The sequence below is a fragment of the Sphaeramia orbicularis genome, chromosome 16 (assembly GCF_902148855.1).
Source record: "Sphaeramia orbicularis chromosome 16, fSphaOr1.1, whole genome shotgun sequence".
Lineage (NCBI taxonomy): Eukaryota > Metazoa > Chordata > Actinopteri > Kurtiformes > Apogonidae > Sphaeramia > Sphaeramia orbicularis.
This window is the reverse complement of record NC_043972.1, coordinates 7,803,767-7,818,179: the sequence shown is the minus strand read 5'-3', so window position 1 is coordinate 7,818,179 and position 14,413 is coordinate 7,803,767. Positions and strand designations below refer to the sequence as shown.

Below are 14,413 nucleotides of genomic sequence, written 5' to 3'. Positions count from 1 at the left end.
ACCAATGGATAACATCACACTTCCTATTGTTATTAATTACACTGGGTTACAAAAAAATGTTTTTTACAAGTTGTCAAGGTTTTTTCAACTGAATTAGGACCATTTTGCACCGCTAAATCCAAAAACGACATCTGTTTTTCTCAATCAGGTCAGGTTTTTTTGCTAATTTGATTTTGAAAAATTTGATCTTCTCACAAAATATAATAATTAATACCAAAATAAGATTGGTAAGCACACTTTATGAAACTTGTGACTTGATTCCTGTTAGGTACAATGGTGTATTCACAGCAGATGTAGCAGAATACGTCAGGCTTATTTTTGCAAGATCTTCTAGTCGAAGCCATTTCATTCACCTGTAATATTAAAAAAAACATTAATCATAAATTGGCAAAAGTAAAATCTTCAGAACTCGTTTATTGCAAGAAATATGAAAGAATTTTGTATCATATGATGTGAAAATGCCCATAAATGTAAGCAAAAATGTTAAAAAGCCAATATGTAGCATAGTTCAGAAAGTTGACCTGATTGAGCAAAATTAATGTGATTTTTGGATTCAGCACACCAAAATTATCCTAAATCAGCTCAAAAAACTTAAACAATAAATTTGTTGTTGACCAGTGTTATATACAATCTATGTTAGTCACCTGTTTCTAATTGGTCATTTCTTTATTTTAACCCATTATTAGTCTTAAATTTCTTCTGTTCCAACTTTGTCTTGAGTATTTTGCAGCTTGAATGTGAAAAATGCATGTAGATTTACACTTGAAATGAAGGCGACCAGACATTTGTTCTCTCTAATTTGCTGTTTTTGAACCCTCCAAATATTTTTGTTGGTTTATATGATAAGAAACCTTATTTACTGTCTGTGTATATATATATATCTGTATTTAATTTGAGCTCTTTTTATGTTGTATTATTTACTTTCTTTCTCATGTCTTGCTGATTGATTTACAGTGAAATACATGTAATAGTACTATTGTGTAGTGCAAATTACTGGAGTTACAGGAGTTGACTTCCTTTTGCACCAAACATTATAACTACAACAATAACTATACTCCAAAGATGTAAAAACACAACATGTATGGTCATTAAACCAAATGGACTCAAACTGGGGCCCAATTAGTGTGGATGAAAATGTCTGATCTGTAATATGGATCTTGTGAAATATGAAATAAGTCATCATGTACCGAATACAAAATAAATACTGTATTTAAAATAGTTTTTATTGTCAATCATTGTTTAAGCTTTGGTAACATTTTAAGAACATTTGTATTTTATATTTTTAAAAATGAGTTTATTTGAATAGCTAAGTAATTATTTTTGTTGCTGAAAGGTTCATTTGTGAATGACCATTTTATTTATTTTTCTTATCAATGAAAGAGGGCACTTTTCAGTTTATATTTTATACACAAAATTTTACTTTTAAAAATGTGTTATTTTTTATATATTTCAGTTAAATATATGCTGTGTGTTTACAAAGTTTTGAAAATATAAACAGACACCTTTGGCACAGCAACAAATTTTGCCTAATTTTTTTTCAATCAAAAATGCTGAAGCTAAAAAAGTATATTTCAGGGAGTACTCCACTGTAAAAAGTTTGAGAACCACTAGTGTAGTGCAGTGCAAGGTTATAATAATTTTGGATTTTTCATTATAGTTTAGTTTTATTTAGTTTTGACTTTCTTTTCTCTAATTCAGTTAGTTTTAATTAGTTTTTAGAGCAGGTTTGCTAGTTTTTATTAGTTTTCGTTTTTTTCTAAATGCTTAGTTTTTTCAGTTTTGTCGTATCTTTTCTCTTCTTCGTATTGAAATTCCTCGTATTCAGATAAATCCCAGACAGGACTCTGCTGCTTTCTCCCAACTTTAGTCTCCATGTTTCCAGGTAGAGTGGGGACCAGAAGACGACTGGAAACCACAAGTGAACACAAGTGACGGACCCTTAAATATCATACGGTGACAGCAGATAAAATTGCTTGAGCGAAATAAATCGATTTCATATCAATCCGACATTGACAAAGACGAAAACGAAGGGAAATTTAGCTGTAATTTTTATACGTTTTAGTTAGTTTTATAAGCACACAATACAGTTTCAGTTATCATTTTTTTCTTTTAATTGTAGTTTTTATTTATTTCCGTTAACGAAAATGTGTTTTCAATTCTAGTTTTCGTCATTTCGTTAGTTTTCATTAACAATAATAACCTTGGTGCAATGAGAATGAACCTGAACTTAATCCTATTTAAACCCAGTTCACTGTCAATCAAACATTTAATAAGACAGTATCATTGTCCAATATAAAGCAAACACTGGTTAAAAAGGTGACCATGTGTGAATTTGTCCCATAAACTTTGATTTCTGTAATACTGTTCAGAAGCATGTATTAACTGTGTGCTGGATATACTGTCAGTGCGTTCCCATCCTTCTCTGTGAATCTCATATTAAAGCTCGGGTGCTGTCTCCTCCTTCTCATTTGATCTGTGACACTCACACTGACTCTCTCACATGCTGTTTTGTTACCAGTTGGCCTCATAGCTCAGTGAAACGGAGCTGGAAGAGGGGCTTCTGCTCTACTGATGAGACAGTAATTAGTACAAACTCCTAAGGGAGAGGAGATAGACTTCACTCAGCTTGACACACTCTCGGTCTCTCTCTCTCGTCCTCCACAGCCATTAACGGCAGCAGGTCTCTACTTCTCACTCATTCTCCAGCCTCATTATGTGCCATCGAAGCAAACATGCAGCTTCTTCAAAATAGTCATTAGCACAATCTGGCGTATCCAGCTAACTCACTCAACACGCCTTTGTTTAGTTTTGGTATAACTTCCATTTCAGTCAATTCTGGGAAGAAAAGATAGCATACAAGGGAGGACAAATCAATAAAAAGAAAAAGAAAAAAGAAACGCAAGCTGTAACAGCACGCTTCTGGTTTTAGTGAATATATATGTGTGAATATGTTTAGAGTATGTGTTTTTTACTGAATAAGACTATGGGGGAACACTTCAGTGAAGCAGAACATAATTTCTCCAGTGTTTATTCACAGCTCAGCCTGCTCTGTTTGCCTTCTCCATTTGGGTTCGATTTAAGGAAGAACACACACGGTGATGGACAGCATTTCCATAGAGATTATGCATTTTCATTAGCCAGTTAGACACTATGTCATGTGTGCTGCTTTGGTCCATCAGGGGATGGGCACTTGGGTGAAATGGCCAGAAAGATTCTGTTCGCTTCAGCAGTTTTGCTGGAATGATTGAAAGTGTGTGCGAGGTAGCAGAGTGCTGGGAATCTTGTATTGCTGTTTCAGGACTTTTTCAGACTATAGATAGATAGTGTTTCAGGAGCCATTTTTCACTTTTTTCCCTCTAAGTTTTTGCTGGATTGCCCAAGTATATGATCTTGTTTTTTTTTACTCTGTGTTATGAGCTGTTTGTGTGTCAGTGTGTTACTGTACCTGTTTCAAAGAACTTTACAGGGTGGGGAAGCAAAATTTACAATATTTTGAGGCAGGGATTGAAAGACAGTGTATGGCCAATTAGTTTATTGAAAGTCATGAGAATTTAAATCTTCAAATCATATTTTACTGCATTTCTAACGGTCTTGTTGTCTACCTCAAGTTCAATTGCCATTTTTCTCATGGATTTGGTTGGATCCTTGGATTTTGGATTTGAGAGCTTTACTAAAAGCTTTGGTACGTTTTTTGTTGCTTCCTCCACTTCCAGACTTTCTCGTAATAGTTTTGCTCATAGTCATTCTCTTGTTTACGTTATAAACAGTCCTTATGGACACTCCAACTATTTTTGAAATCTCCTTTGGTGTGATGAGTGCATTCAGCAAATCACACACTCTTTGACGTTCGCTTTCCTGATTACTCATATGGGCAAAAGTTTCTGAAAAGGTATGGATAATAGTGTTAGGTATGATTATGACATCAATATATGTTTGGTTTCAAAATAATTGACGTAGTGCCTGCTAAGAAAAAACAACTAAATGTTCATTGTAAATTTTGCTTCCCCACCCTGTAGTGAGTGGGTAGATTTACCGCCACTGAGAATTCTGGGATTACCCGTTTAGATTAGCCCAGTAAACTCGTTTGTAAATTCTACAAACTCAAACCCAGAATCTCGTCATCCTTTTAATAAGCTTCAAGGAGTTGGCGTCTGCAGATTTGACGTGACCGGCTCAGCTCGCCGCTACCTCTAATACATGTTAAATAAGCGGTCTACTTCCAAAGCCTTCCACTGGAGCAGAGGCTTGGTGGGGAATATATATTTGTTCCTTGATACTCTAGCTGACTTTTCTGTGTTTTAGTTTAATTTAATATGTTCGATTCATCCTCTGCGAACTCAGACAGCCTCACATTTGCTCAAACAGTTGTTTATTTCAGCTCCATTCCTTCCCTTCATGTCTTAACTCTGGCATCCTGCTGTCCTCCTGCAGGCTCCCACTGCTTCATTCCTTTTACTGTAGAGGTGGCTCTGCGCGGGGCTAGCAGAGCAATGCTAATAAATTCACCCTTAACAAGGGTGTGATTAGCCTATCGATTCTTTCTTTCAACTTCCTTGCCCCTGCAAAAATCGTCTTGCACGATTACATTAGTGTGACGCCGCGTTCTGACACCAGCGACCCCGCATGCAAATATGCTTTGATTCACGTTCTCTTGCACAGTGAAGGTCATGCAACATTTCCCGCTCCACAGTAACGTTTACATGCACTATTTACACTGGTGTCTTCATGTAAATGTATTAATACGGTCTTGTCTCTGCTTGTCCCCTGCAGACTGAAGAAGAAGTCTCAGTCGGTGGATATTGCCAGTCAAGGTTTCTCCCCGACTTTGGTGCCCGCCTCACCGCTCAACAAGGCTTCGCCACCTGTTGCCAAGACAACCGCAGCCCTCGCGGTGCAGGAAAACAACACGACCAACTCCCAGCGCCGCAGCCCCCGATGTGGAGAGCTGAAAAGAGGTTACACCATAGGTAAATGAAACCGGGCCGGGGTTCTGACCTGTTTCTGTTGTGTGATGTTAAAGTTTTTCCAACCAGTTGAGCCCTGAACTATTACTACATTGTTCTTGCAGCAAAATCAAGAAATGTTATGTTTGATTGATTGATATCTTTATTTTGTTCATGTAAATGACAATTTAAAAACAGAAATGCAAATAAATGATAATCAAGAGAATGAGAACAAAACAAAACGGTAACTTTAAACTGCAACGTCTTAATCCTCAAAATTTACATGAGCGAAAAGGAGTAGGAAGAAGTATAAACTGATCTAATCCGACCCCATTTAAACCTTTCCATACTTACTGAAAACAACACTGTCCCAAATTTATCAGCAATTTCGAAACATGTACATTTTGTCACTCATCCATATTACAACACATTCACCAACACATTGCAAAATTGATATCCAAATAACAAACAAACACCTTATGGAGTTTATTTATCAATGTACTTCTGGAACATCATTTCTTTATGCCTCTTTTTAAACACAATCAAACTGGCAATTTCTTTTAGTTCTGCACTCATGTGGTGATAACAGATGAAATACATCAAACTGGACCTTTTTATCATAATATTATCAACCATAACATAATTCTCTATGTACTTTCTGGAACATTTAATTAGGTTTCAATGAGCAATTGTTACATTATCCAGAAGTTACTTCATTATCAATTGCTGCTGGTTTTCTGGGGAATGCCTGGTTATTGTTATTCCGTGTGTGTGCAGATATGTAAAGTTCACGTACTCACCGATGTGTTGACGTGAACTCCTTCTTGAGCCAAATTTTACCATGCCACATCCACGTCTTCTAATTCATTTCCTGCCTGGGTGTTATAATTGCATGACTGTGATGAGATTTCCTCCTCTTTTTTGGACTGTCTGCTGAGTCTATTTCTGTGTCAGAGGGGCGGTTGCTGCTGTGAGAGTAAGTACACTTGTGGGAGCTGACTGCTCAGAGATGATGAAATGAGTTTGAGATAAACTAATTCTGAACTCATAAGTGCGATGCATCTCTGTTCACTTCACTGATGGGATTCGGTTAGAAAACCGCTCAGGTCAAGGTTAGAAGGAGGTCTGGAGGAAAACGTACGCTGCTGACGGTAATCGGATAGGTCAGAGTCTTCGAGTTCTCACACATTTTTGGCTAGTTACTTTTTTGAGGTTTCCTATAACATGCATTGATTTCAACAGCCACATTTCGTACAAATACACAATATTTTTTATACAGCAATTGCATGTGATATTATGATTTTTAATGATTAGTCCAATGACCTGGTCAAATGGTGCAAGAAAATGCTGGAGTCATTTGTTGACCTTTTTTTTTACTCCTTGATAGAGCTTTACTCAGTGGTTGGGAAGTATTTCATTTTACTTTACTGTTTTTTAAATACCGTTTTTGCACTTTTTTGTCAGTATTTTTTGCACATCTTCAGGAAGATGGAAAAACTGTCAAACTTTTTGCAACTGTGCCATTTTTTTTTCTTGTACCTGGAAAAGTTTTCCAAAAATGCTAAATGCATGTAAGTCGGACTGACTTTGTAAGTGGAATAATACACATTATGTACATTTTATTGACAGTTAGAGAAAAAGTGCTACTTTTTAGTGTATTTTGATGCAAAGGAATAAAAATAAATTAAGATTCACAAGATTCAAAAAAGTTTATTTGACATTTGTGCATACATATACGCATAGGAACTTTTGTGTGGTCGTTTAGGGAGTCAGATAAAAGATACTAGAAAAAACACATAGTTCTGTTAAAAAGTCCACGTACATCTATGTATACTGTATATATAATAAAAGTGCATAAAAACCAATAAAAGTGCATAAAAACCAACCCAGGAGACAATAAAATGAAATAAATAAATAAATACACCGCAAGGAGGTAGTCAGTCTACAACGAGCTCATATATATACATACACACATGCATATACATACATATACACACGTACATGTAAACATATACACATACATTATATTGCACTATGCCCAATTAGTTTGAGCGTCTTTGAGGACATTTAAAGTGGCGTCACTTTATGGATGTTTTACTTAAAACCACAGCTGGAAGTCATTTGTGCAGATCCCTAGCTTAGTGGATATATTTGTACCAACCAGGCCACGAGAATTGTTGAACAAAACCAAAAATCTGAGGTGTTTAGCCGTTTTCATAATGCAAAAAACTCTTACATCTCAGGTAACTTTATATCCTATCATCCCGTTTTTCTTGCATGTCCTTGACCATGCACGGATTTATGTTGGTCATGTAAATCGTGCGGCCTAAACGTCCTCGACAGGTCATCTGTAATGTGGAGTTGCTCTTCTGCCAGGCCGGCCGGTGTCAGGGTCACCAGAGGGATCATGACACATGGAGTCATGGGCCAGTGGTCATGTTGCTGAGGGAACGGGTGAAGAATAGGTGAAGGTGTGTCATACAGGATATTCGTCTGCTGATGTCTCACTCTGATGGGCTTTCTACAGAGTCATCATGTATCGACTCGGCTCCTGAGGCCAAGCATCGACAGCAGGACAGATTGATCTGCGGTCATCCATATAGTTCGGTCGGTGATAATCAATAAAAGGAAACCGTGGGATGAAAGCGAGGCAGGACAGGTGGACGGACTGTTGATATTTCAGCCTACTCTTATCATCTGTTATCCATTCAGGGCAACTGTGGGCTCTTTTAAAAGCTTGGGGTCGGAAGTCGCAGTCGTCCAGCCATTAAATGAAACTCGACTGTGACTTATTGCGCTTTTACGGCTTTTAACTGTGAAGTAACAAATTGTATGAGCCTCTAAAGTGTGAGTCATAGCAGTTAATCATTTGCTCCAGCTAACGTTGGCCTAGATAAACCACATTCGCATCAAGCCCAGAGTTTGAGTTTGAATGTGAGTAGAGAAAAAGCGCATCTGTCACTCACTGTTGATGTTGTATCTCGTAATTAGATGCTGATTAGTGACCGTTCGTTGTCTCTAGTTCCAATCGAGGGGGGATCTGGTAAGCTAGGGCCCTGTGGCATTTTCATATAGTCGAACTCAAGCCAAGCAGATCCTGCAGGGCTGATCATGCTAATTTATTCTAATGGGATAGTAATAATGTGGCAGGCAGCTTGCTGTGCTGTCTGCCAGGCTTCAGACAGACCTGTCATTAGAGGCACATAGCACATTCAACACCGACATTTTAATAACCCGACCAATGAGCCTCCTACCAGGATGACACCAACCGCAGTTTTCACCTCGGGTGTAGAAAGAAGTGATTGATGTATTGATGGGGCTCTTACTGCAGTGTCCTTTAACTCAAAAGGAAGAAGAGCAGCATCTGGACATGATGTGATGAGTGTCTTATAGAGCTGCACAATATATCGTTTGAGCATCGTCATCGCAATGTACGTGTGCGCAATAGTCACATCGCAGGTCCTGCAATGCAGGAGGCAAATGAACTCAACATGTTCTCATCTAATTTCAACCTGGGTACCTGACACACACTGCGCACAGCGATCCACCAATCACAAGTGTTCTTACTCAGTTTGCCGAAGCAGACCACGCCCCTGCACATGGAGTCACTGGTAACAACATTGAAAAATGAGCAACGGACCAAGGTTATTATCGTTAACGAAAACTAATGAAATGACGAATACTAGAATTGAAAAAACATTTTAATTAAAGTAAATAAAAACAAGATAACTAACTGAAACTGTATTGTGTGCTTACAAAGCTAACTAAAACATATAAAAATTCCCTTAGTTTTCATCTTTGTCAATGTCGGATTGATACAAAATCGATTTATTTCGCTCGAGCAATTTTAGCTAGCGGCACCATACGGCACTTCACAGTCCATCACTTCTCGTCACTTGTTTAGAGTCATCTTCTGGTCCCCACTCTACCTGGAAACATGGAGACTAAAGTTGGGAGAAAGCAGCAGAGTCCTGTCTGAGAGTCATTTGAATACGACGGCGAGGATGATAAAAGATGTGACGAAACTAAAACTAAGCATTTAGAAAAAAATGAAAACTAATACAAACTAGCAAACCTGCTCTAAAAATGAATGAAAACTAACTGAATTAGAGGGAAAAAAAGTCAAAACTAAATAAAACTAAACTACAATGAAAAATTCAAAACTATTATTACCTTGCAACGTACAAGAGAAAATCACCAAATACTAGGGATGTCCAATAATATCGGCTCACCGATATTATCGGCCCGATATTGGCATAAAAATGTAATATCGGTGAAAATCGTTATCGTTTTTTTGCCTATCATTAAAACCGATAAAATAATACCTTGATTTCTCCGGCATTTACCAACTTGTAAAAGAAGCATTGTTTGTAGCTGAAAGAAATGTGCAGTTTTCAAAATTGTACAGGTGAGTTGCCACACTGTAATAGACTCATGGAGGAAGGGAGAGAAAATAAATAAATATGGCATTTTTTCCACAACTTAAGTTGAAGTATGTATTCTTTGCACAGACAGTGTTTACATTTTGAAAGCCTTGTTGCATTTGAGAATGCATCCAATGGGGCATCACAATAAAATTAGGCATGATGTGTTAATTCCATGACAGGAGATATGTGATGTTACCTAAAATTAGTTTAATATCCCACATACATCGGCAGCGGTATCGGTAGATATCAATATCAAAAATTAAGTGTTGGACAATATCACCATATCAGTTTTTGGCAAAAAAAGAAGCCAATATCGGACATCCCTACCAAATACAAAAACTTGGTGCCAAAAAGAAAAGCAACTTCAGTTATCTGGAATTATTTCAGCAACAAGAAGGATGATATTAAAACATGTGTCCTGTGTTGCCACAACGAGAGGAAACACAACTAATTTGTTTGACCATTTATGTCGACATCACACAGCTATTGTATCCTCCTGAGTATTTTTTCATATCGCAGGGTTAAAAAAAATCACAGTGTCAGTTTTTTCCAATATCGTGCAGCTCTAGTGTCTTAACTCTGTAAAACAAAGAGAAGGTAAGAGCAAGAAGGAGAGACGAGGAGAAAAAGTTAAATGTGGAAAGGAAAGAAGAGGAAAGAAAAAGGAAAACTGCAAGGAAAGGAAAGGAAAGGAGAGGGGAGAACCAAATTGCCTGTGATCTCCCCTCTGCCTACAGTGTTGCTTCCTGAGAGGGTTTGACACCTGACATCAGCTCCCCCCAGACTCCCAGCATCCCTGTCTGACAGCCTCCAAGTCCCACCGCCACGTCTGACCTTTACATCATTATATCCAGCCTGTAGCCACCACTCTGGGACTGGATGAGCTCTGCACAGTAACAGAACACCAAACCGAGGAGATGAATTGAACCGCTGCGCAGCCGTAGACTCATTAAGCGTGTGACTCTTCTTTGTAATTCTGCCTATGACGAGCGCATTTGAAGGCTGACTCGTCACATTATGTTGGTATTCGGTACGTACGGGCACACAGAATGTTGTTGTTTTTCCAAGGCTAAAAGCTCTATACGCCCATCTGCAGAACACGTGGGCTGGAGTCTGTGTGTGTGTTTATGCACAAAGCAGGAAAGGTCTGGGTTAGGTAAGCACTTAAACCACGGCGGCTGGAGAGATACTGCCGTGGTCCTGTAGAAGCCTTTGTGAGATGCAGAGGGAGAGGCTTCACAGCATGTCACTGCAGATAATGGCCTCTAAGAGGAGAGCTGCTGCATTTCTCCTCCCCTCACATCCCTCCACAGCTTCTCCCCCCCTCTATGATTTTTCTGCTATTTCTGCCATTTTGTCTTCCAACTGCCCCTCGTACTCTCTCATGCCATCCCCTTCTTCCTCTTCTCCCTCCGTCTCTCTCTCTTTCTCTTGTCGCTCACTCCATTTTCACACTCAGTACCTTGTTATCCTCTAATGTATTTCCTCTGTGTCTGACTGGGGGGTACAGGCAGAAGGGTAATCTGTCTCAAGGACAGACAGACAGAACCAACAGATTGCTATAAACTATGGCACCAACCTTGGCTTGCAGTCTTGAAGACAAGTATTTTATCACATTAGGCTTTTATTAGAGCGTGACATGTCCCACACCATAGAAACTGTAATAAATATGTAAACATTATGACAGTTTCATTAACCCTCTGGTATCCCACCCAGAGAGGTTCTTCCAAACTAATTTACGAAAGTGAAAATGTGCAGCTCTGCCGTAATCTCAAAATATTTTTCATACAATTTGTTCCTAACTTTTTAACTTTTTTTTTGTATTTCATCAACTTGAGCTGTAACCAAAAATACTAAATAACTGTCATATTTTTAACCCTTTAAATGCCATGTTTGTAATGTAAACAAACCATACTTTTTGATCCAAAAAACACAAATACAGTACATAAAAATTGGATTACTTATTCATTTTCGCAGCCTGGCATATGTCAATGATTAACCCTTTCATGCACAGTGGTCACTCCAGTGGACAGTTCTTCTCCAGCTGTTCTCTTGTATATTCATGGGTTTAGTTGTTGTAGTTCCGTATCAGCCAACACAGTGGACACTTATGCATCATCACATGCACTGACATTCAGTCCATTACTGTAACTTTGCTGTTCTTGATAAACCTGATCTGCACTAACATGTTTGAGTGTAAATCAGTTGTTATTTGTTAGACAAAAAGTTTTTTTTTTGCATATTATCTCCATGAAGTGAGTAATAACTAGCATTAGAATATGTTAAAATGTGAGAAGACATCAGATTAGCAGCATTAAAAATGTTTTTATTTCATTGTTTTCATCTCAGTTTCTGATATTGGGTTTTAAACACGTTTCTTTATTTCAAAAATTAAATGCATGGACATTATGTAACTCCATGAAAAGAAAAAAAACAAACAAACTCAATCACATTGTTTTTTCATGCCTAAGGAGGAATAAAAACACTTAAGAAAAAAATCTTGACGAAGGTTGTCATAGTTCATGCATGAAAGGGTTAACAGCAACATTTGTTAATATGCATTATTATTTTATTATATTATATACACTACTAGTCGAAAGTTTCTTTGGATTCACCTGTTTTTTCTTTATTTTCATGACTATTTCCATTGTAGATTCTCACTTAAGGCATCAAAACTATGAATGAACACATGGAATTATGTAGTTTAAAAAAGTGTGACATAACTCAAAGCATGTTTTATATTTTAGATTCTTCAAAATAGCCACATCTTTGCTTTTATTACTGCTTTGCGCATTCTCGGCATTCTCTGGATGAGCTTCATGAGGTATTCACCGAAAATGTTTTCCAAAATTCTTGAAGGAGTTCCCAGTGATGCTGAGCACTTGTTGATCATTTGCGGTCCATCTCATGCCATTTAAATGAGAAGGTGAGTCCAAACTTTGGACTGGTAGTGTATATTATTATATGTGCATTTTCTACTCACTTCAGAGAAGGGTATTAGTGTTGTAATTTTCTAATGTTTACAATGTGCAGATTTTTGTGGCTGGGTCAGAATTTTAAAAATCATGCCAAAATGAACAACTTTTGAATCCTGACCTGATATAAATTGTGAAAAATAATATGACCTTTTAGAACATTAAATGCAAAGTGTGCATAATATGCTCACCCAGATACTGGAAGGTTAAATTTAAATGACACAGCATGAAGTTACGTCAATAAATTTCGACTATAATCGGTGGAAAAAAACATGAATCCACGCTGTATTTGATCATATTCCAAAAACAAAATAACGTCAACCCTGAATTTCAACATTTTATTAACACGATGCCAACGTTGCACCACCCAGTATGAAGTTATTATGTGCTAAACATAGATGCTGTGTGAGCCGCTCCCATGCTTTGCTACTTGAGTGAATATGCATGGCTTGCAGGCAGCAGCAGAAGCCTGACTCTGCTAACACAGCACTGTATCTGCAGCCCCTGACAGAGGAAATGCTAATAAACAAGACAGAACCACATGTGCTGGTGTGCCCTAACGCCCAGAGAGCAGCGGCCCTGCCACCGCTGCCATGTGACTGATTATTCCCCTGTTAGTTATTCATTGGATTTTCACTGCGGGGTCGAAGAAGGGAAGGGGCCGGTGCTGGGGGAGCAATATGCTAACTCGGTGTAGGCTCCTAGCAATCTTTGCTTGATACGCAGTTTCACGAAAGGGACAAAAAAGGCTGGAATTGAATTAGCAGTTTTTCCAATACGTCGAAGGTGATGTCAGGCGTTATGTCGCCACCCTGTTGCTCTGACTCTTCAGTTTTCATTTCAGTTTTGTTTGACACATACTTGGAGCGCTTGTCCTTGAACACTGTATTTTTCAGTTTTCCGAGGCAGCTGGATAGTCACAGCGTGGCATCACAGTAGAGCTAATCACTATGGAGGGTGACAGTTATAGCCAGAGCTGCAGGCGGTACACCGGTGCTGCTCTCTTTTTGTGTTTGATGTAATTGTCCCAGGTGGCACATCCCTTGTGTTTACACATGCAGATCATAGCCATGGGTGGCAATTACACATAAACCACAGCCTGGCATCTTTCTGTTTTGACTTTGGAAATGGGACAACCGTATATTATAGCATTTGTCACGAGAAATGTTATGAAAATATTGTTCATGAATTTAGTGGGACAGTGATTTCTAAATTAGAGCTTTTGATTGACCTGCCGGAGATCACCTGTTATTATTGGACCACCACTACAGTATTTATTCGATTTAGTGACATTTTAATGTTCTTTCCCACCCGACTTGTATTCATTTTCACCTATTTGCCAAACCAAGCTCTAAAGCTTATAACTGAAGAACCTTGAGCCCAAAATTAACCCTTTCACGCACACTGGTCACTCCAGTGGACAGCTATTCTACAGCTGTTCTGCTGTATATTCATGGATTTATTTTTTTTTACACATATCTTTATTAAAGGTTTAAGACACTACATATCTTTTCTGACATGAATTGGTAACATTATGTAGATCTCTACTGACCATAAACCCCCAGAATCACAAGCCCTCCCCATAGTTTTCTCACAATTTATCAGTAAATACATGTTTCTGTGTGTCAAAAATTAAACGTGTGGTGTCCAGCTGAGTGGACATTTTTGCAACTTCATGAAAAATAGGTTCATATGATTTTTTTTTCATTATTTTTTTTTTATGTATATATATTTTTTTTATTTTTTAAAATTATTTTTATTTTATTTATTTTTTAAATTTATTTTTCAGAAGAAAATTTTCAATCGCATTGTTTTTTTCATGCCTAAAGAGGAATAAAAACACTCAGGAAAAAATTTTGATTAAGGTTCTCATAATTCATGCATGAAAGGGTTAATCAGCGACTCCTCATTTAAAAGGTAACGGCCTCTCGAAAATGTCTTTTGTTTTGTAGTATGTGGCTGTAATACAACTTGAACTCAAACTAGTCCCATTAGCTTTGTTATCCAGGTGCTTCTTGCACTAATCATGTTTTGTCGCTCAGGAATACTGTAAAATAAACATAGGGAA

General features: G+C 37.8%; 1 protein-coding gene across 1 annotated transcript in view; it reads left to right on the top strand.

The window, feature by feature from the left end:
• oxr1a (oxidation resistance 1a) overlaps positions 1-14,413 on the top strand; it is a 330,273-nt gene that overhangs the window by 165,230 nt on the left and 150,630 nt on the right. Inside the window, 1 exon segment of the mRNA XM_030157978.1 lies at positions 4,771-4,967. Coding sequence (XP_030013838.1) covers positions 4,771-4,967 — 197 coding nt within the window.